This window comes from Anguilla anguilla, chromosome 12 (assembly GCF_013347855.1).
Source record: "Anguilla anguilla isolate fAngAng1 chromosome 12, fAngAng1.pri, whole genome shotgun sequence".
NCBI lineage: Eukaryota > Metazoa > Chordata > Actinopteri > Anguilliformes > Anguillidae > Anguilla > Anguilla anguilla.
The window spans coordinates 2167965-2190621 of NC_049212.1; the positions used below are offsets into that span (position 1 = coordinate 2167965).

The following is a 22657-nucleotide window of genomic DNA, read 5'->3' on the forward strand; positions in this document are numbered from 1 at the left end:
TGTTACTCACTGGGCATATTTGTTAATTTCACTAGCAGGATGTGCAGCTCCTCTGGGATAGCTGCTAGAGTCAGTGTCCAGATGGATAAAATAATACAGAGGTCATGAATTGCTCACTTGTACGCTGACTGAGGTTTTAGTGTCAGAGAACACTTAGATGGCAGCAGTACAGTGTCTCTCTCTCCAGGGTGCAATGTCTAGCGATAATATCATATGAGCACACCCCAGTCAATAGCGTATTACATTACAGGCATTTAGCAGACGCTCTTATCCAGAGCGACTTACACAACTTTTACATAGCATTTTTACATTGTATCCATTTATACAGCTGGATATATACTGAAGCAATTTCGGTTAAGTACCTTGCTCAAGGGTACAACGGCAGTGTCCTACCCGGGAATCGAACCTGCGACCTCTCGGATACAAGCCCAGTTCCTTACCCACTGTGCTACACTCCGTCCTAGCATATAGCATATATGCTAAATTGTATTCACACAAAACATTCAGGTTACAGGTTTTGAAAATGAATGAAATCAGGAAATTTGTTTTCTTCCCTGTGACAAAATTTAAACCCTTACACAGCCACAACAAGGTCACACAGTACACAGCACTACTCACCCCAGTCTCTGTAGTTTACAGTTTGGACTCATCAGTCCAGCACAGAGCAGCTTCACTCCTGAATCTCCCAGGTTATTGCAGCTGAGGTCCAGATCTCTCAAAGTAGAGTTTGATGACTGGAGAGCTGAGGCCACAATATCGCAGGACTCCTCTGTGAGGTCACAGCTGTTCAGTCTGCAGAGTGTTAATATAGTATATTATGAATATTGTTTCTTAACTGTCAATTTTTGTTTAATACCACAATTAAAAATAAAGAAAACATTTCACCACTTCAACTAAGTTTCATTTATTTCAGACATACACTTGATAAGATGAATGTGTGCTCACGAGAGAAACGGCTCCACAGCCAACAACTGCTGTTCCCAGGCTTTTCAATGAAGCCTCCTTGCTCTCATAGGAAGTGCAGTTGTTACAATTACAAATTTCACAAATAATTCATCTTCAGTTTGATGACAGAATGTAATTCATTCAGTATCAGAAATAATCCACTTTACTGAGGCTACTGTGTCAGTTTAGCCACATGATCAGTTCTAAATGACGCTGTTAGCTCCATACAGATGCACTGCAAAAATAGCTGCCATTGGACTGCGTAAATGAGCACAGCTTGCATTTGAAACAGTCAAACTGAAATAAAATATTTCTCACATCTGTGTCATGCATTCACATGTGTGCCGCATTCATAATGCCACCAAAATAGCAAAATGTGCTGTGAGTTAAGACCTGGTCTGCATTGGTTTAAATGGAAACACATTATTCATCACCGAACTTGCACATTCTTTTACTGCTAAAAATTTGTATTCCGTCATTGCAACAAGATAAAGCCAACAATAGCCGAAGGTATGCCAGTACAGCTGTGAAAAATTCTGCTCACTGAACACTTAAATAAAGAAGAGGAATTTTTAAAAAATTATACCATGTCATTCTACTGTCAATATCTGGGCATTGATATAAAATAAATATACAACCTTACCATTGGTTTTACGCGTAGAGATGTCCCTTTCAAGACTGAGTGGTCATATATTTGTCTTGGACAATCCGTTTGTGAAATATACACTTATTTGCGATGCCTGGGTACCTTCCAAAATAGCTGTGCTAATTTTTTGAATTTGAGTGTAATGTAACTGTAATGTAAGCGTTCATTGGTTGCTAAGTAGTCATTGTGTTTAATGCATCGGATGTGAGCTGAACTGGAACATAGTGGTGGACAGTTGAATTTGTTTTAATGTTGTCCAATTCCCATACAAGGAAACATTACATACTGCAGAGTACAGGAAAAGATACAAGAATTAATGATTACACATTTAGGTACTGTTCCACATTGTCATAATGTTTTTGCATTGTTTTTAATCTAAAATGAATGATTCATTTTAAACCTTCAAAAGGGGCACGTTTATATGCTTTATAACAGAAAAAAAGCATTTCAATAATTTTTGGAGAGATTTTGGATATGTTTCAGGACACCTAGATATTTTAGGCCTCTGTACCGATGGAAATCTTGTAATTCCCACTTGAAAATGATGCAACAGTGAGTTTCTTCAGACAAAACAGTTGAATTGCAGTGAGATACATGATTTACAGCAATGCATAATTTAGACATTTTGGATAGTTTTGGAGACACTGGATACACTGCTTAGTTTTTGCTTCATAAATCTGTAGTAGTTCTACATATCCACCCTTAGATTTTATGAACCCGTGGTCAAGGATCACGGGTTCATAAAATGTTACATGTCAGCTGTTACAAAAAGTTCCAACGGCAACCCAGTGAGCTAAAAGACTGCAGACATTATGGCTGCAAAGTTTTGTACTTTTAAATGTGTACTTGTATATTTGTGTGTGTATCTTATGTTTCTATTGGCTGATATACCTAAATTTCCAATGGGGAGATGTATTCTTTGTGGACCTGGAGCATTTATGATGATGTAATCAGGCAGAAAGAAGAAGGAAAAAACACAAAATCCCCTAAGTTTGGGGCTTTATTGTGCGGACGTGTGACATTGTTTTTGAATTCTGTCTGTTGAAATGAGGTCAGAAGGTACAGAAATGAATGTTTTTTAAGGGCTGAGAATCTGTGGTCATTGCGGTTATTTCTGAAGGGAACCCTGAAAAGTGCCAAACTCTCTGGGCTGTATAGGTATGGGGCATGCCGCCCCGCCAAGGCGTAACTTGGCGGGATGGCATACCGTACCTGCCATCCCAATTAAACATTTAAACTATTGCTTTTGCATCTGTATAATCTTTGCAGAAAATCCATCCAAATGATTGTTAAAGCTGTCTATTCCTGGTTATTGGCAACTTTCATATTTTGTCATATGATAAACTGTTTTCTCTTACACTGCACCAAACTACATGGCTCACTTATATGCTGACTGAAGTGTGCATCTCCGTAAGAACCAATAACTGCATTGGCCTCGTTAATAAAGTTGTGGGGTAACACCCTTACTGTGTTACTCGCTGGGCATATTTGTTAATTTCACTAGCAGGATGTGCAGCTCCTCTGGGATAGCTGCTAGAGTCAGTGTCCAGATGGATAAAATAATACAGAGGTCATGAATTGCTCACTTGTACACTGACTGAGGTTTTAGTGTCAGAGAACACTTAGATGGCAGCAGTAGAGTGTCTCTCTCTCCAGGGTGCAGTGTCTAGCGATAATTTCATATGAGCACACCCCAGTCAATACGCATATATGCTAAATTGTATTCACACAAACATTCAGGTTGCAGGTTTTGAAAATGAATGAAATCAGGAAATTTGTTTTCTTCCCTGTGACAAAATTCAAACCCTTACACAGCCACAACAGTTAAGGTCACACAGTACACAGCACTACTCACCCCAGTCTCTGTAGTTTACAGTTTGGACTCATCAGTCCAGCACAGAGCAGCTTCACTCCTGAATCTCTCAGGTTATTGTAGCTGAGGTCCAGATCTCTCAGGGGTGAGTTTGATGGCTGGAGAGCTGAGGCCACAATATCGCAGGACTTCTCTGTGAGGTCACAGCTGTTCAGTCTGCAGAGAGTTAATATAGTATATTATGAATATTGTTTCTTTACTGTCAATTTTTGTTTAATACTACAATTAAAAATAAAGAAAACATTTCACCACTTCAACTAAGTTTCATTTATTTCAGACATGCACTTCATAAGATGAATGTATGCTCACGAGAGAAACGGCTCCACAGCCAACAAGTCCCTGCTCTCTCGTGCACTCTGTGTGCTGTAATCTCTTTCTCTCTCCCTATGAAAGTCCTGTAATGTCTACTCTTTGGGGTCTGTGTCACATCCAAGGTGTATGGCTATTTAGTGTATAACACAGCACACCACAAAGAATGCACTGACTTTCTGAGGGCTGTATTGTAATGTACCACCCAACCCTTCCAAGCATCTAAAATACATTTATAACATTTCAAACGTTTTCTCAATCATTGAGCAATAAAACGCACGTTGGTGGTGTGCTGGCTTAATGTATAGAGAAAGTAGTAAAGGATGAACACTTTTTTTGACTGTTCCCAGGCTTTTCACTGAAGCCTCCTTGCTCTCATAGGGGTGAGCGCAGTTGTTATAATTACAAATTTCACAAATAATTCATCTTCAGTTTGATGACAGAATGTCATTCATTCAGGATTAGAAATAATCCACTTCACTGAGGCTACTGTGTCAGTTTAGTCACATGATCAGTTCTAAATGACGCTGTTAGCTCCATACAGATGCACTGCAAAAATAGCTGCCATTGGACTGCGTAAATGAGCACAGCTTGCATTTGAAACAGTCAAACTGAAATAAAATATTTCTCACATCTGTGTCATGCATTCACATGTGTGCCGCATTCATAACGCCACCAAAATAGCAAAATGTGCTGTCAGATAAGACCTGGTCTGGATTGGTTTAAATGGAAACACATTATTCAACACGGAACTTGCGCATCTGGGCATACATAAAAACATTCTTTTACTGCTAAAAAATTGTATTCCGTCATTGCAACAAGATAATGCCAACAATAGCCGAAGGTATGCCAGTACAGCTGTGAAAAATGCTGCTCACTGAACACTTAAATAAAGAAGAGGAATTTAAAACAATTACACCATGTCATTATACTGTCAATATCTGGGCATTAATATGGAATAAATATACAACCTTACCATTGGTTTTACACGTAGAGATGTCATATATTGTCTTGGACAATCCGTTTGTGAAATATACGCTTATTTGTGATGCCTGGGTACCTTCCAAAATAGCTGTGCTAATTTTTGGAATTTGACTGTAATGTAACTGTAATGTAAGCGTTCATTGGTTGCTAAGCAGTCATTGTGTTTAATGCATCCGATGTGACCTTCAAAAGGGGCACGTTTATATGCTTTATAACAGAAAAAAAGCATTTCATTTATTTTTGGAGAGATTTTGGATATGTTTCAGGACACCTAGATATTGTAGGCCTCTATACCGATGGAAATCTTGTAATTCCCACTTGAAAATGATGCAACAGCGAGTTACTTCAGACAAAACGGTTGATTATTAGTGAAATACATGATTTACAGCAATGCATCATTTAGACATTTTGGATAGTTTTGGAGACACTGGATACACTGCTTAGTTTTTGCTTCATAAATCTATAGTAGTTCTACATTTCCACCCTTAGATTTTATGAACTTGTGGTCATTGAGTTATTGATCCAGGACATGTAGTGTAAGCTTTTTTATATATGGGTTCTCTCAGTATTTCATTGCAAACTAAAAAAGAGCTAATTCAATTTGGATTATTTTGCCTAGACAATTGCATTTGTGGCATTTTTCTTTTCTTTCTACATTATGAATATAAACAAATCTTAGTTAGTATTGTAAATGGTACAAATGTCTTTCTTCATTTAAGCCATTATTCAAGTCTCTGTGATGCTCACGTCTGGAGTTATAAAGCTTTAAATAAGGTACCCCGTGAATGGGCAACGATTGGGCAGATTTGGCATGCGCGCAAAGGGTTTAAATGAGGGCACTAACTGTTAAAATGATCCAGAAGTTATCATTTATACCAAATTTCACTTCCCAGACAATTTTATTGTACTTTACTCTCACTAGAAATATTAAGTGTGAAAATACACTGGCAATCATCTACATTATTAATGACATAATACTCACATGGCCTTCCTGCAGTTCCTGACTACTGGTACCAGTCTCTGATGACCTGCTGCTGATGTGATGTAGGCCTTCGGGTCAAACTCATCCAGGATCTCCTCTGACATCAGTAACACAAAGGCCAGAGCTGAACACTGGTCTGGTTCCAGCTCGTTATAAAAAAGGTTTCCTGATCTCAGGGAATTCTGAATTTCCTCCACTAGGGAGTTGTCATTCAGTTCACTGAGACAATGGAACAGATTGATGGTCCTCTCTGCTGAAGTCTCCCATCTGATCCTCTCCTTAATGTACTGGACTGTTTCTTCAATGCTCTGTGATCTGCTTCCTGTCTGTGTCTGTAGGTCTGGTACAGGTGATCTGCTTCCTGTCTGTGTCAGTAGTCCTCCGAAGAGAATCTGACTGGAGTCCAGAGACAGGCCAAGAAGGAATCTGAGGAAAAGGTCCAGGTGTCCATTCTTACTCTTTAAGGCCTGATCCACTGCAGTCCTGTGTAACTCAGACAGCTGCACTCTGTCACTGTGAGGTTCTGATTCTTCTGCTCCGAGTACATTTCTGTTCTCATTTACACATGAATGAAACACAAACAAGGCAGCCAGATACTCCTGAATGCTCAGATGCACAAAGCAGTAGACCTTCTCCTGATACAACCCACACTCCTCTTTAAAGATCTCTGTGCACACCCCAGAGTACACTGAAGCTTCACTGACATCAATGCCACTCTCTCTCAGGTCCTCTTCATAGAATATCAGATTGCCCTTTTCCAGCTGTAGAAAAGCCAGCCGCCCCAGTTTCAGGATGATTTCTGTATCTGATGCTGACCTCTTCTTTGAGTCTGCCTCATCAGTGCCATGATACTTCTGATTCTTCACATTAGTCTGAATGAGCAGGAAGTGTGTGTACATTTCAGTCAGAGTTTTAGGCAGATCTCCACTCTTTGCTTTACCCAACATTGTCCCCAGAACAGTAGCAGAAATCCAGCAGAAGACTGGTATGTGACACATGATGTAGAGGCTCCTGGATGACTGTATGTGTGAGATAATTCTGCTGGCCTGGTTCTGATCTCTGATTCTCTTCCTGAAGTACCCCTCCTTCTGTGGGTCATTGAACCCGCGTACCTCTGTCACTCGGTGGACACACTCAGGAGGGATCTGATTGGCTGCTGCTGGTCGGGAGGTGGTCCAGAGGAGAGCAGAGGGAAGCAGATTCCCCTTAATGAGGTTGGTCAGCAGCACATCCACTGATGCTGACTCTGTTACATCACAGCACTTCTTATTGCTTCGGAAATTTAGAGGAAGTCGACACTCATCCAGACCATCAAAGATAAACACCACTTTGACCTCATCACCTTCAACACTTTGGCTCTCTTTCAGTTGTGGAAAGTAGTGCTGCAGAAGTTGCATCAGACTGAATGCTCTTTCCTTCTTCAAATTCAGATCTCGGAAAGGAAGAGTGAAGATGAAATCAACGTCCTGATTGGCTTTTCCTTCTGCCCAGTCCAGAATGAACTTCTGCACAGAGACAGTTTTCCCAATGCCAGCGATGCCCTTTGTAAGCACAGTTCTGATGGGTTCCTCTTGTCCAGGTAAAGGCTTAAAGATGTCATTGCAGAGGATTGCAGTCTCCTGTGTGGTTTGTCTCTTGGATGCTGTCTCAATCTGTCTGACCTCGTGTTCATTATTGACCCCCACACTTCCCCCCTCTGTGATGTAGAGCTCTGTATAGATCTCATTGAGGAGGGTTGGGTTGCTCTGCTTTGCTAAACCTTCAAATATGCATTCAAACTTCCTCTTTAGATGAGCTTTAAGTGCCGTCTGGGCTATTTTTATGGATTCATCTGAAGAGAGGAAATATGAGAAACAATTATGTTTAAAATGTGATAAACATTTCCCATTCAATAACAGATTTTTTTTAAACTGCCAATAAAAATATTAATAGACTCATTCTTAACATCATTTTACACACATCACAGTGTTACATAAATCTAACAGTATGTTATGCCTCTCACACAGTGTTGTACATACCTCAAACAGTGTGTTACACACCTCTCTCACAGTGTGTTACACACTTCTCACACAGTATTACATAACTATGAAATACAATCTATCATAAATACATCATATCTGCAAGGAAGCACACACTGTTGCATTTGTACACTACAGATGAAGGGAAAAAACACTGAAACACTGAAAATGGGTTCAAATGTGCTTCTACACTTCATGTCTCAGGTTTTGTTACATGGTCATTTTAAAATATAATATTGTTATCCTGAGTGCTCTTTAGCCCGGGATACAACCTTGGGGCAGTCTGTCTAATGGGACAGTGGTTTAGTTGCTGGCTTTTGAGCACAAGATTCCTGCTTTGAATCCCCCTCAGGGACATTTAATCTCATGTACATTTGCTTACCCTCATAATCACTGCTTCATGCTATAATTTCATTGAAATGCCTTTGTGTGCACATTGGTTGTGACACTTTCTATATGTAATGTTGTCAATATAAAACACTATTATGGAAGTGTGGATGCTATAGCTAATTCCAGCATTTGAATGGACACACATTCGCAATGAGAGAAAACTCTTACTGCGCTGCTCATCTCTCTCCAGTGAGTCAGTGAGATCCTTCTGCTTCATGTTCCTCAGGATGTGGAGTGTGATCTTCAGAGACCTCTCACTGCCACAGGTCTCCAGCAACTTCTCAACTATGTACCGGGCCTCAGGATCCTTCTGCTTGCTCTCAATGCATTCTGGGTAACCTTCAATTCGATGACTTTTGAACAATTCCTTCATCTTCATAAACATAACCAGTACAGAAGGATCTTCAGGCAGACTCTTTAAGCATTCTGGACAATCCTGACTCAGATGGTTCTGAAACTGTTTCAACTTATCATCCTTCTTCAGCTTCATCAGAGTGCGCAGGAGAGACTGAAATAAACACATGAAGAGGTGTGCTATATCAGTGTGAAATAAACACATGAAGAGGTGTGCTGTATCAGTGTGAAATAAACACACGAAGAAGTGTGCTGTGTCAGTGTGAAATAAACACATTAAGAGGTGTGCTGTGTCAGTGTGAAATAAACACATGAAGAGGTGTGCTGTATCAGTGTGAAATAAACACATGAAGAGGTGTGCTGTATCAGTGTGAAATAATCACATGAAGAGGTGGGTTGGTGAGTATGCCAATTCATCATAATAGGACCATTAATCATATTATTATCAAATAATAATTAAATAAATGTTACAAAAATGTTGCCAGATGGATGGATAGAATTTTGTCTTGTTTGTTTTTTCCCTACAAATACCTTTATTATTTAGGTTGGCCCAGTGTAAAATATTTAGTTACACGAATTTGGTAATTTTGTTATTGTATTTGAATATAAAATGTAGTAATATTATTTCATTCATTTTTATTATTATATTTAGAGATTTAGAGAAAAAATATTGTGTGAAAATATTTTGTTGGCTGAATACCTCAATATTAATGTAAGTCAATATTGTCAAATCAAAGTTAATACAACTTATTTATCGTTGCTCAGCCAACATTAAATAATTGTCGCTGGATCATAGAGTTTGTAGTGCACAGAACCTTGAAGGTACAGCAAACTGAAAAGCGCTATTGTATAGGCCTACAGCTATTTTAAACATTTTAGTTGGGAGAACCAAACTTTTATTTACAGCATGTGTTGTATTACAGTTGCTCAAATAAACGCAACAGGATCCTTGTTTTGTGTTGAGTGTTTGTGACAGCCAGAAAAGAGACAAATACAGATACTAGAGATACTACTTGTGCTAAATCATTTCCATATAATAAAGGAGTTGCTATGTGCAGTACATGTAGTAAATGCTAACTGAACTGAATGCTTCCAGTTTAAAAGTCTCAGTTTGGAGTCTTCCTCTGCTGCCATTTGTGGGACCTGATAAAGGAATCTGGACTTTCTGTGAGGTACGGAGGATCAGGCAGCACTCCAGAACTGGATTTGATGTTAAGTTGTGTCTTTAGAGGAGTTAACCCCTTAAACCCCACTTAAAATCCAGGGCTTTTTGTAGGAACCCCCCCTGCCTTAAAGAAACCTCACTATCTCCATGCAGTACTGTTATCTCCATATATGAAACTATATGCAGTCCAGACATGGTTCAAAGCTTGAAATAATAATTTCTACCAAAATAACCCCTGATCACAGGGGAGTCTCGCTCTGTAAACATACAGGACATATTCATCCTGAAAAACAAAGAAGAAATCCAAAAATGTTCTGTATTTTGTTTATTCTGTACTGATTATATATACTTCAGATACTGGATGGAACCAGATTTCTTTTTACAATCGTACCCCAGGATGTATACAAAACCAATAAAAAAGTGGATTTAACAAAGCAGTAAAATTTGACATGCGTGTTCCCAAAGGTGGGCCCAGATATCCTGAAAACCTCTCCAGAGTGGAATATTGTGTATATCTTTTTTCCCAGCCGTGTTCCACCTCCAGATGCTAAATTAATGAGCACTAAAATAACACAATGCACCCAAACTTTAGAGAGTTCCGCTTTCTGCATTTTCACCGAGTTTAACATTAGCTATGTAAGGTAAAAATTCACTGCAGAAGGACTCTGTCACGTCTGGTTTCTACTTGTGTTCAACTGCTACACACAGGTGGGGGCCATAAATGCCTAAAGGATGAGACCTGCAGCTAGGAAAGCAATCAATGCATCCTGCATGGGACTGTTTACGACACCGTTTATTGCGGAAGAGCAATCTTCTGCATTCTTCAGCCATCTTGCCCTTTTGAAGATGGGCTCTGGACATACCAACTTGGGGACCAATGGACATACAGCTCACCCTCCTGCTGCTTGGACATGCCATATAGTAACAATAAACCATTATGTTTTCAGTATGATCCATAATTTTGTGAATAACCTCACTTTGTCCACAGCATCACCGGCCATATGCTAACCCACTAATATCAGTGCATACAAGCTGAGGTGCGGTGTCCCAGGGCACTGTGGTAAGTGTTCTTGAGCCTTGGAACTGATTACCTGAGTACAAGTCTAGTAACAAGTTTAAAGGATTTAGACCTCAATATAAAAACCTCTGAGTACAAGTCTAGTAACAAGTTTAAAGGCTTTACACCTTAATATAAAAACCTCTGAGTACAAGTCTAATAACAAGTTTAAAGGCTTTACACCTTAATATAAAAACCTCTGAGTACAAGTCTAGTAACAAGTTTAATGGCTTTAGACCTTAATATAAAAACCTCTGAGTACAAGTATATTAACAAGTTTAAAGGCTTTACACCTTAATATAAAAACCTCTGAGTACAAGTCTAGTAACAAGTTTAATGGCTTTAGACCTTAATATAAAAACCTCTGAGTACAAGTCTAGTAACAAGTTTAAAGGCTTTAGTCCTTAATATAAACACCTCTGAGTGCAGTAACAAGGTTAAAGGATTAGGTTTCTAGCCTATGAGGAACAAATAAATGACCAGTGCTAAGCCGGGTGCATAGCCTAGACTCCTAAGTTCCAGCCTGAAAGCAGAGTCTGATAAGTGCTGATACTAAACCCGGGTGCCTGGGTCCCACGGCGGTACACGTCTCAACCCCTCTGAGAGTGCAGTTGAGACTGTCCGGTATCTGTCCGGAGGGAACCACACCTTTAAGTCTCAGAGATGGAGGCCGGTACTAGTGGTCACTGGACCTCTGAGTACCGAGCCCGATGTAACGTCACAACCTCTGGGTGCCACGGCAGATACAAGTCTCCACCCCTCTGATAGTGCAGCCCCAGGCTACAACAAGAATCTGGAATCTGCCACATGTGGAACCCATGTTAAAACCTCTAAGACTGGTGCAAAGTGTCATAGCACATAACTTCTGAATTTCTGAGGTGCTGGAACAGAGTCCTCGGGCCTAAACCACCTGTCCCAGTAACTCGGGTTAGAATACAGTATAATTACAATCCTTTGGCATTAGAGTCTGAAAGAAAGTAACTGAATGAGTTCAAGTTCCGAGGCACAAGGATACTGCCGAGCACTGAGGTGTATGTACTGTGTAACTCTAACAACCATAACAAATTGTCCTCTCATAACCCCGCCTCACCAGTAGGTATAAAATTTCCTTACAGCTACCTTGCTAACGACTCATCGGATGCACACGCAAAATGACATGTATAGAAGTGCACTTGTTTAAAACCACAAAATTCTGCTTATATATCTCCTTCGCTAGTGGCTCACTGGGTAGCGTGGCTGCCTGCAGCACTTTTGGATGTGTGCAGGCAGCTTCGAGCCCCCCTCTGACTCATGAAAACCTCTCGGTCATTACACTGCCTTGCTGGATAACCAAAAATAAAACATTAAACTATTGTTTTTGCACCTGTATAATCTTGCCAGGAAAGTCATTCATATTTATGTATTTACACAACTACAAATAAAATATACCCACACTTTACACAGTTCCGCGTCTGGCATTTCTGGCATCACAAGGAGGAAAATGACAAAAATATAAAATCGAATCATTAACTATTTATAATAATATAGTGCCCTTTATAGTACTTCAGTATCTTTTATGCAAATCATTTGCCAATAGTCAAAGCTCTAGTAAAGTGCACGCTAAGCTTCCACTCATGCGCTACGTGAAAACGCAAAGTGAAAGTAAGTCAGTACGCAGTAGTATAGCTAAGCTGTAGTTTCAGCTAGAAGGACGGCGTAAGCTACGTTCGAAAGCTACAGTATGTAAACGAGCTTGAAGAACTCAACACTGTATGATTACTGTAACATATATGAGGCTTCCAAACAGGGGTAAAAGTCACGATGGGTAGATCTTAGAGAGGGTAGCAGTAGTTTGCTTTTAGGTCATTTACTTGGGACTGGAATGTCTAACTGCAATCTGTTTTTTTATTTTTCATAATGTAAAAAGTAGTTTTTTTTATTTTAGAAAAACCACACTTTCTGCTTTTGACATTTACGTGCATAGCAGAAAATCTGATATAGTACATAAAAGCTGAAATAAATCTGTCTCTTAGCAATTTTATTGAAAAGACCTCTTATGGAAATGAAGTAAATACCCTAATTGACTTAACATAGGGAATGTATGGTAACATGAAATGTGTGCTGTTGTAAAAAATAGAGTTTGAATGTCCTTAGCTTAGCTGTAAGTAATTGTTTGGCCTCAACTATGTATTCTATATATTGTACATGATACATGCATTATATATTCAAATGAAACTTACAATACAAATAAAACACAAATTCATTAAAAACAATTGAAAAAAAACAGAACTCACCTGTCTTGGGGAAGATAATTTCTCTGAACTGTTCTCTTCTAAAGAGCAGGACTGGAGTGACTGCGGTATCCTGCGAACAAAACAGCTTCCAGTTAAATTCATCCTCTTACTGCAGCTCTAACACACAGCACATGGAGACAGAGCTTCCAGTTAAACTCATCCTCATACTGCAGCTCTACCTCGCAGCACATGGAGACAGAGCTTCCAGTTGAATTCATCCTCTTACTGCAGCTCTAACTCACAGCACATGGAGACAGAGCTTCCAGTTAAACTCATCCTCATACTGCAGCTCTAACTCACAGCACATAGAGAGAGAGCTTCCAGTTAAACTCATCCTCTCATTGCAGCTCTAACACACAGCACAAATGAATATGACAAAATACACCTCACCTACACCTGAATGTGATATAAATCACAAAACTACAGCTATATGTGCAATAATAACCCCCACCTAAATCTGAAAGTCTTAATACACCCACCGACAACAGAAAGGTGCCAGTAACACTGAAGTATAATTAAACAGTACTGTCAATTTGAACCTCTTTAATTACCTTTGATCACCTGTGACCTCTCCTCTGAAGGCGATTGGATGTTCCATTGAACGATCACTCTTCATAGACAGACAGCTGGGTGCAGGTGACCCTGCTCTTTCTACCTGGACCCTGTGAACAAAACATGGAGACACAACATCCAGTTAAACTCATCCTCTTACTGCAGCTCAAACTCACAGCACATGGAGACAGAGCTTCCAGTTAAACTCATCCTCTTACTTTACATTACATTACAGGCATTTAGCAGACGCTCTTATCCTGAGCAACTTACACAACTTTTTACATTGTATCCATTTATACAGCTGGATATATACTGAAGCAATTTCGGTTAAGTACCTTGCTCAAGGGTACAACGGCAGTGTCCTTACCCGGGAATCGAACCTGCGACCTTTCGGTTACAAGCCCAGTTCCTGACCCACTGTGCTAGACTCCGTCCATTACTACAGCTCTAACTCACAGCACATGGAGACAGAGCTTCCAGTTAAACTAATCCTCCAAATGGAGATTAAAATCGAGCCCTTGCTCCCAAACACACTAGAAATAAAATCTGAAAGCATTTTTAAAACGTTTAAATAGAAGTTGATATATTGTGTTTGTGTGATATTCCACTGTGGATGGGAAAGAGTAATATTTGGCATAGGTGCAATAAGTTATAAATGCAAAAGACAATCTTCTAACTGCAGCTCTAACTCACAGCACATGGAGACAGAGCTTCCAGTTAAAATGATCCTCTTACTGCATCTCTAACTCACAGCACATGGAGACAGAGCTTCCAGTTAAACTCATCCTCTTACTGCAGCTCTAACTCACAGCACATGGAGACAGAGCTTCCAGTTAAACTCATCCTCCAAGTGGAGATTAAAATCGAGCCCTTGCTCCCAAACACACCAGAAATAAAGTCTGAAAGCATTTTTAAAACGTTTAAATAGAAGCTGTTATATTGTGTTTGTGTGATATTCCACTGTGGGTGGGAAAGAGTAATATTTGGCATAGGTGCAATAAGTTATAAATGTAAAAGACAATCCTCTTACAGCAGCTCTAACTCACAGCACATGGAGACAGAGCTTCCAGTTAAACTCATCCTCTTACTGCAGCTCTAACTCACAGTACATGGAGACACAGCTTCCAGTTAAACTCATCCTCTTACTGCAGCTCTAACTCACAGCACATGGACAGAGCTTCCAGTTAAACTCATCATCTTACTGCAGCTCTAACTCACAGCACAAATGAATGACAAAACACACCTCACCTACACCTGAATGTGATATAAATCACAAACCTACAGCTATATGTGCAATAATAACCCCCACCTAGATCTGAAAGTCTTAATACACCCACTGACAACAGAAAGGTGCCAGTAACACTGAAGTATAATTAAACAGTACTGTCAACTTGAACATCTTTAATTACCTTTGATCACCTGTGACCTCTCCTCTGAATGCGATTGGATGTTCCATTGAACGATCACTCTTCATAGACAGACAGCTGGGTGCAGGTGACCCTGCTCTTTCTACCTGGACCCTGTGAACAAAACATGGAGACACAACATCCAGTTAAACTCATCCTCTTACTGCAGCTCAAACTCACAGCACATGGAGACAGAGCTTCCAGTTAAACACATCCTCTTACTGCAGCTCTAACTCACAGCACATGGAGACAGAGCTTCCAGTGAAATTCATCCTCAAAGTGCAGATTAAAATCGAGCCCTTGCTCCCAAATACACCAGAAATAAAATCTGAAAGCATTTTTAAAATGTTTAAATAGGAGCTGATTTATTGTTTTTGTGTGATATTCCACTGTGGATGGTCAAGAGTAATATTTGGCATAGGTGCAATAAATTATAAATGTAAAAGACAATCCTCTTACTGCAGCTCTAACTCACAGCATATGGAAACAGATCTTCCAGTTAAACTCATCCTCTTACTGCAGCTCTAACTCACAGCACACGGAGACAGAGCTTCCAGTTAAACTCATCCTCTTACTGCAGCTCTAACTCACAGCACATGGAGACACAGCTTCCAGTTAAACTCATCCTCTTACTGCAGCTCTAACTCACAGCACAAATGAATATGACAAAACACACCTCACCTACACCTGAATGTGATATAAATCACAAACCTACAGCTATATGTGCAATAATAACCCCCACCTAGATCTGAAAGTCTTAATACACCCACGGACAACAGAAAGGTGCCAGTAACATTGAATTATAATTAAACAGTACTGTCAATTTGAACATCTTTAATTACCTTTGATCACCTGTGACCTCTCCTCTGAATGCGATTGGATGTTCCATTGAACGATCACTCTTCATAGACAGACAGCTGGGTACAGGAGACCCTGCTCTTTCTACCTGGACCCTGTGAACAAAATATGGAGACACAACATCCAGTTAAACTCATCCTCTTACTGCAGCTCAAACTCACAGCACATGGAGACAGAGCTTCCAGTTAAACTCATCCTCTTACTGCAGCTCTAACTCTCAGCACATGGAGACAGAGCTTCCAGTTAAACTCATCCTCTTACTGCAGCTCTAACTCACAGCACAAATGAATGACAAAACACACCTCACCTACACCTGAATGTGATATAAATCACAAACCTACAGCTATATGTGCAATAATAACCCCCACCTAGATCTGAAAGTCTTAATACACCCACCGACAACAGAAAGGTGCCAGTAACACTGAAGTATAATTAAACAGTACTGTCAACTTGAACATCTTTAATTACCTTTGATCACCTGTGACCTCTCCTCTGAATGCGATTGGATGTTCCATTGAACGATCACTCTTCATAGACAGACAGCTGGGTGCAGGTGACCCTGCTCTTTCTACCTGGACCCTGTGAACAAAACATGGAAACAGATCTTCCAGTTAAACTCATCCTCTTACTGCAGCTCTAACTCACAGCACATGGAGACAGAGCTTCCAGTTAAACTCATCCTCTTACTGCAGCTCTAACTCACAGCACATGGAGACAGAGCTTCCAGTTAAACTCATCCTCAAAGTGCAGATTAAAATTGAGCCCTTGCTCCCAAATACAACAGAAATAAAATCTGAAAGCATTTTTTAAATGTTTAAATAGAAGCTGATTTATTGTGTCTGTGTGATATTCCACTGTGGAGAGTCAAGAGTAATATTTGGCATAGGTGCAATAAATTATAAATGTAAAAGACAATCCTCTTACTGCAGCTCTAACTCACAGCACATGGAGACAGAGCTTCCAGTTAAACTCATCCTCTTACTGCAGCTCTAACTCACAGCACAAATGAATATGACAAAATACACCTCAGCTTTACCTGAATGTGATATAAATCACAAACCTACAACTATATGTGCAATAATAACCCCCACCTAGATCTGAAAGTCTTAATACACCCACGGACAACAGAAAGGTGCCAGTAACATTGAATTATAATTAAACAGTACTGTCAATTTGAACATCTTTAATTACCTTTGATCACCTGTGACCTCTCCTCTGAATGCGATTGGATGTTCCATTGAACGATCACTCTTCATAGACAGACAGCTGGGTACAGGAGACCCTGCTCTTTCTACCTGGACCCTGTGAACAAAATATGGAGACACAACATCCAGTTAAACTCATCCTCTTACTGCAGCTCAAACTCACAGCACATGGAGACAGAGCTTCCAGTTAAACTCATCCTCTTACTGCAGCTCTAACTCTCAGCACATGGAGACAGAGCTTCCAGTTAAACTCATCCTCTTACTGCAGCTCTAACTCACAGCACAAATGAATGACAAAACACACCTCACCTACACCTGAATGTGATATAAATCACAAACCTACAGCTATATGTGCAATAATAACCCCCACCTAGATCTGAAAGTCTTAATACACCCACCGACAACAGAAAGGTGCCAGTAACATTGAATTATAATTAAACAGTACTGTCAATTTGAACATCTTTAATTACCTTTGATCACCTGTGACCTCTCCTCTGAATGCGATTGGATGTTCCATTGAACGATCACTCTTCATAGACAGACAGCTGGGTACAGGAGACCCTGCTCTTTCTACCTGGACCCTGTGAACAAAATATGGAGACACAACATCCAGTTAAACTCATCCTCTTACTGCAGCTCAAACTCACAGCACATGGAGACAGAGCTTCCAGTTAAACTCATCCTCTTACTTTACATTACATTACAGGCATTTAGCAGACGCTCTTATCCAGAGCGACTTACACAACTTTTACATAGCATTTTACATTGTATCCATTTATACAGCTGGATATATACTGAAGCAATTTCGGTTAAATAACCTTGCTAAAGGGTACAACGGCAGTGTCCTTACCCGGGAATCGAACCTGCGACCTTTCGGTTACAAGCCCAGTTCCTGACCCACTGTGCTAGACTCCGTCCATTACTACAGCTCTAACTCACAGCACATGGAGACAGAGCTTCCAGTTAAACTCATCCTCTTACTGCAGCTCTAACTCACAGCACATGGAGACAGAGCTTCCAGTTAAATTCATCCTCATACTGCAGCTCTAACTCACAGCACATGGAGACACAGCTTCCAGTTAAACTCATCCTCTTACTGCAGCTCTAACTCACAGCACAAATGAATGACAAAACACACCTCACCTACACCTGAATGTGATATAAATCACAAACCTACAGCTATATGTGCAATAATAACCCCCACCTAGATCTGAAAGTCTTAATACACCCACTGACAACAGAAAGGTGCCAGTAACACTGAAGTATAATTAAACAGTACTGTCAACTTGAACATCTTTAATTACCTTTGATCACCTGTGACCTCTCCTCTGAATGCGATTGGATGTTCCATTGAACGATCACTCTTCATAGACAGACAGCTGGGTGCAGGTGACCCTGCTCTTTCTACCTGGACCCTGTGAACAAAACATGGAGACACAACATCCAGTTAAACTCATCCTCTTACTGCAGCTCAAACTCACAGCACATGGAGACAGAGCTTCCAGTTAAACTCATCCTCATACTGCAGCTCTAACTCACAGCACATGGAGACAGAGCTTCCAGTGAAATTCATCCTCAAAGTGCAGATTAAAATTGAGCCCTTGCTCCCAAACACACCAGAAATAAAATCTGAAAGCATTTTTAAAATGTTTAAATAGAAGCTGATATATTGTGTTTGTGTGAAATTCCACTGTGGATGAGAAAGAGTAATATTTGGCATAGGTGCAATAAGATATAAATGTAAAAGACAATCCTCTTACTGCAGCTCTAACTCACAGCATATGGAAACAGATCTTCCAGTTAAACTCATCCTCTTACTGCAGCTCTAACTCACAGCACACGGAGACAGAGCTTCCAGTTAAACTCATCCTCTTACTGCAGCTCTAACTCACAGCACATGGAGACACAGCTTCCAGTTAAACTCATCCTCTTACTGCAGCTCTAACTCACAGCACAAATGAATATGACAAAACACACCTCACCTACACCTGAATGTGATATAAATCACAAACCTACAGCTATATGTGCAATAATAACCCCCACCTAGATCTGAAAGTCTTAATACACCCACGGACAACAGAAAGGTGCCAGTAACATTGAATTATAATTAAACAGTACTGTCAATTTGAACATCTTTAATTACCTTTGATCACCTGTGACCTCTCCTCTGAATGCGATTGGATGTTCCATTGAACGATCACTCTTCAATGACAGACAGCTGGGTACAGGAGACCCTGCTCTTTCTACCTGGACCCTGTGAACAAAACATGGAGACACAACATCCAGTTAAACTCATCCTCTTACTGCAGCTCTAACTCACAGCACATGGAGACAGAGCTTCCAGTTAAACTCATCCTCTTAATGCAGCTCTAACTCACAGCACATGGAGACAGAGCTTCCAGTTAAACTCATCCTCTTACTGCAGCTCAAACTCACAGCACATGGAGACAGAGCTTCCAGTTAAACTCATCCTCTTACTGCAGCTCTAACTCACAGCACATGGAGACAGAGCTTCCAGTTAAACTCATCCTCTTACTGCAGCTATAACTCACAGCACAAATGAATATGAAAAAATACACCTCACCTACACCTGAATGTGATATAAATCACAAGCCTACAGCTATATGTGCAATAATAACCCCCACCTAAATCTGAAAGTCTTAATACACCCACCGACAACAGAAAGGTGCCAGTAACACTGAAGTATAATTAAACAGTACTGTCAACTTGAACATCTTTAATTACCTTTGGTCACCTGCGAACTCTCCCCTGAATTCGATTGGATGACCCATTGAATGATCACTCTTCATAGACTTACAGGTGGGTACAGGTGACCCTGCTGTTTCTACTTGGACCCTGTGAACAAAACATGGAGACACAACATGCAGTTAAACTCATCCTCTTACTGCAGCTCAAACTCATAGGACAAGAAGACAGAGCTTCCAGTTAAACTCATCCTCTTATTGCAGCTCTAACTGACAGCACAAGAAGACAGAGCTTCCTGTAATATCCATCCCTTAACTGCAGCTCGAACTCACAGCACATTGGGACAGAGCTTCCAGTTAAACTCATCCTCTAAGTGCAGATTAAAATCGAGCCCTTGCTCCCAAACACGCCAGAAATAAAATCTGAAAGCATTTTTAAAACGTTTGAACAGAAGCTGATATATTGTGTTTGTGTGATATTCCACTGTGTATGGTCAAGAGTAATATTTGGCATTGATGCAATAAATTATAAATGTAAAAGACGATCCTGTTACTGCAGCTCTAACTCACAGCACATCGAGACTGAGCTTCCAGTTAAACTCATCCTCTTACTGCAGCTCTAACTCTCAGCACATTAAATATCTGGTTCATGCACTTGTACCTCTTCCTCTTAGTGCTGAGGGTTCCTCCTTTGGTGTCTGGCTCCTCTGAGAGACTCATTTTATAAACAGCGCCCCCTATCTCAGGAGACTGGAACACATCTGACCAGTTCAGACCACACGTGGGTTCTATCCCAAACCAGCCAAGCTGTAAACACACAAAATGAGAACACACTGAACACACAGACACGCATATACAACACGCCACGGTGTTGACAGTAAGCAATCCAGAACTGAAATAGGCCCTAAACATGTTCTAAATAGCCACCTCAAATGTTGTTGCACCATTGATAATGATGAACAATTGTACCACATAAATGTCAGTGGTAAACTATATATTGATTGTCCACCTTGCTAAATACTTTTCATTAAGGATTCAATGGAATCAACCAAAATTTTTCAGATCATACATTTATTTCCAGAAAATAAGTGTCACAATTATTGACACCCCTGGGTTCACTGAAATAGTCATTTCTTTTCCTTTACATGTTTCATTTGTTTTATTATTATCACTATATTATGTATACTCTGTATACGACACTCACCGGCCACTTAATTAGGTACACCTGTTCAACTGCTCGTTCATGCAAATATTTAATCAGCCAATCATGTGGCAGCAACTCAATGCATTTAGGCATGTAGACATGGTCAAGACGATCTGCTGAAGTTCAAACCAAGCATCAGAATGGGGAAGAAAGGTGATTTAAGTGACTTTGAATGTGGCATGGTTGTTGGTGCCAGACGGGCTGGTTTGAGTATTTCAGAAACTGCTGATCTGGAATTTTCACGCACAACAATCTCTGTAGGATTTACAGAGCAAGGAAAAAGAGAAAATATCCAGTGAGCGGCAGTTCTCTGGGCAAAAATGCCTTGTTGATGGCAGAGGTCACAGGAGAATGGCCAGACTGGTTCGAGCTGATAGAAAGGCAACAGTAACTCAAATAACCACTCGTTACAACCGAGGTATGCAGAAGAGCTTCTCTGAACGCACAACATGTCGAACCTTGAAGCAGATGGGCTACAGCAGCAGAAGACCAACCCGGTACTAGCAAGGTGTACCTAATAAAGTGGCCGGTGAGTGTATGTACACTATGTATAGACTACTATGTATAGTATGTATATGCAGCTTTTTCTGCTGCTTTTGTAGTCACTCTCTGCTGCTGTAACACCCAAATCCCCCCCCCCCCCCTGGGGATTAATAAAGTGTCATCTTATCTTTTCTTATCTTATCAGTAGTTTGTTAACCCTCCCCTTGCAAGGATAATGACACTGAGTCTTTTTATATAATGTCTAAAAAGACTGGAGAACACATTGGGAGAGATCTTAGACCCTTCCTCCATCCAGTTCTTTAATACCTCTGGGTCTTTGCTTCAGAATTGTCCTGTTCAATTAAAACTGCAGGTTTCCAATATAGTTCAAGTCTGGAGACTGTAGACATTGCAAAATGTGGCTTATGTGGTTAATTAATTATTTATTTGTGAATAGTAATGTGTGACTGAGGTCACTGTTTTGCTGGAAGATCCACTAGCGACTTTCAGTCTGCTGGCAGAGGCAACCAGTTTTTTTGGCTAAAATGTCCTGGTACCTGGGTAGAGTTCATGATGCTATTGTCCTTAACAAGGGCCCCAGGACCAGTGGGAGCAGAACAGCCCCATTACATTAAAGATCCACCACCGTATTTAACAGCAGGTATGTGGCTTGTTTCTGTACACACCTCCCTAAATCAACACCAAACCCATATCCTTTGTATTATATTTCGCCCACTTTATTAGCTATACCTGCTTGTTAATGCAAATACCCTACTCCACCAAACAGCAAATCATGTGACTGCAACTCAATATATAAAGTATGCAGACATAGTGAAGATGTTCAGTTTTTTGTTTGAGCAAATATTGTAATGGACAAGATGTGTGATCTAAGCGACTTTGACTGTGGCATGACTGTCTGTGCCAGATTGATGGTGCCAGACGTAGTGGTTTCAGCATCACAGAAACAGCTGCCCTCCTGGGATTTTCATGCAGCACAGTCTCTAGAGTTTACAGAGAATGGTGTGATAAACAAAAAAACACCTTGTTAATGAGAGATCAAAAGACAATGGGCAGACTAGTTCAAGCTAACAGAAAGGCCACAAATGGAATAACAGCTATGCTTGGCCAAAGAGCTCTAATGTCATCACTCCGGAGCACAGTAGATGAGACAATTTAGATTCTTGAAACTATCGATTACTCCCAGTAAAACCATTTTTCCTGAAACCATTCCAAATAGCCTTTTGGCAT

The 22657-nt window shown here is 40.3% G+C and overlaps 1 protein-coding gene across 1 annotated transcript in view; it reads right to left on the minus strand.

Annotated features, from left to right (window-relative positions):
- Window positions 1-22657, minus strand: part of LOC118209722 — a 411967-nt gene that overhangs the window by 88968 nt on the left and 300342 nt on the right. Inside the window, exons 6-16 of the mRNA XM_035385292.1 lie at window positions 20384-20529; window positions 19763-19873; window positions 19161-19271; window positions 18322-18432; window positions 17488-17598; window positions 17004-17114; window positions 16281-16391; window positions 15797-15907; window positions 14958-15068; window positions 13548-13658; window positions 12997-13066 (exon numbers count right to left, since the gene is read on the minus strand). Coding sequence (XP_035241183.1) covers window positions 12997-13066; window positions 13548-13658; window positions 14958-15068; window positions 15797-15907; window positions 16281-16391; window positions 17004-17114; window positions 17488-17598; window positions 18322-18432; window positions 19161-19271; window positions 19763-19873; window positions 20384-20529 — 1215 coding nt within the window. The remainder of the gene's footprint in view (window positions 1-12996; window positions 13067-13547; window positions 13659-14957; window positions 15069-15796; window positions 15908-16280; window positions 16392-17003; window positions 17115-17487; window positions 17599-18321; window positions 18433-19160; window positions 19272-19762; window positions 19874-20383; window positions 20530-22657) is intronic.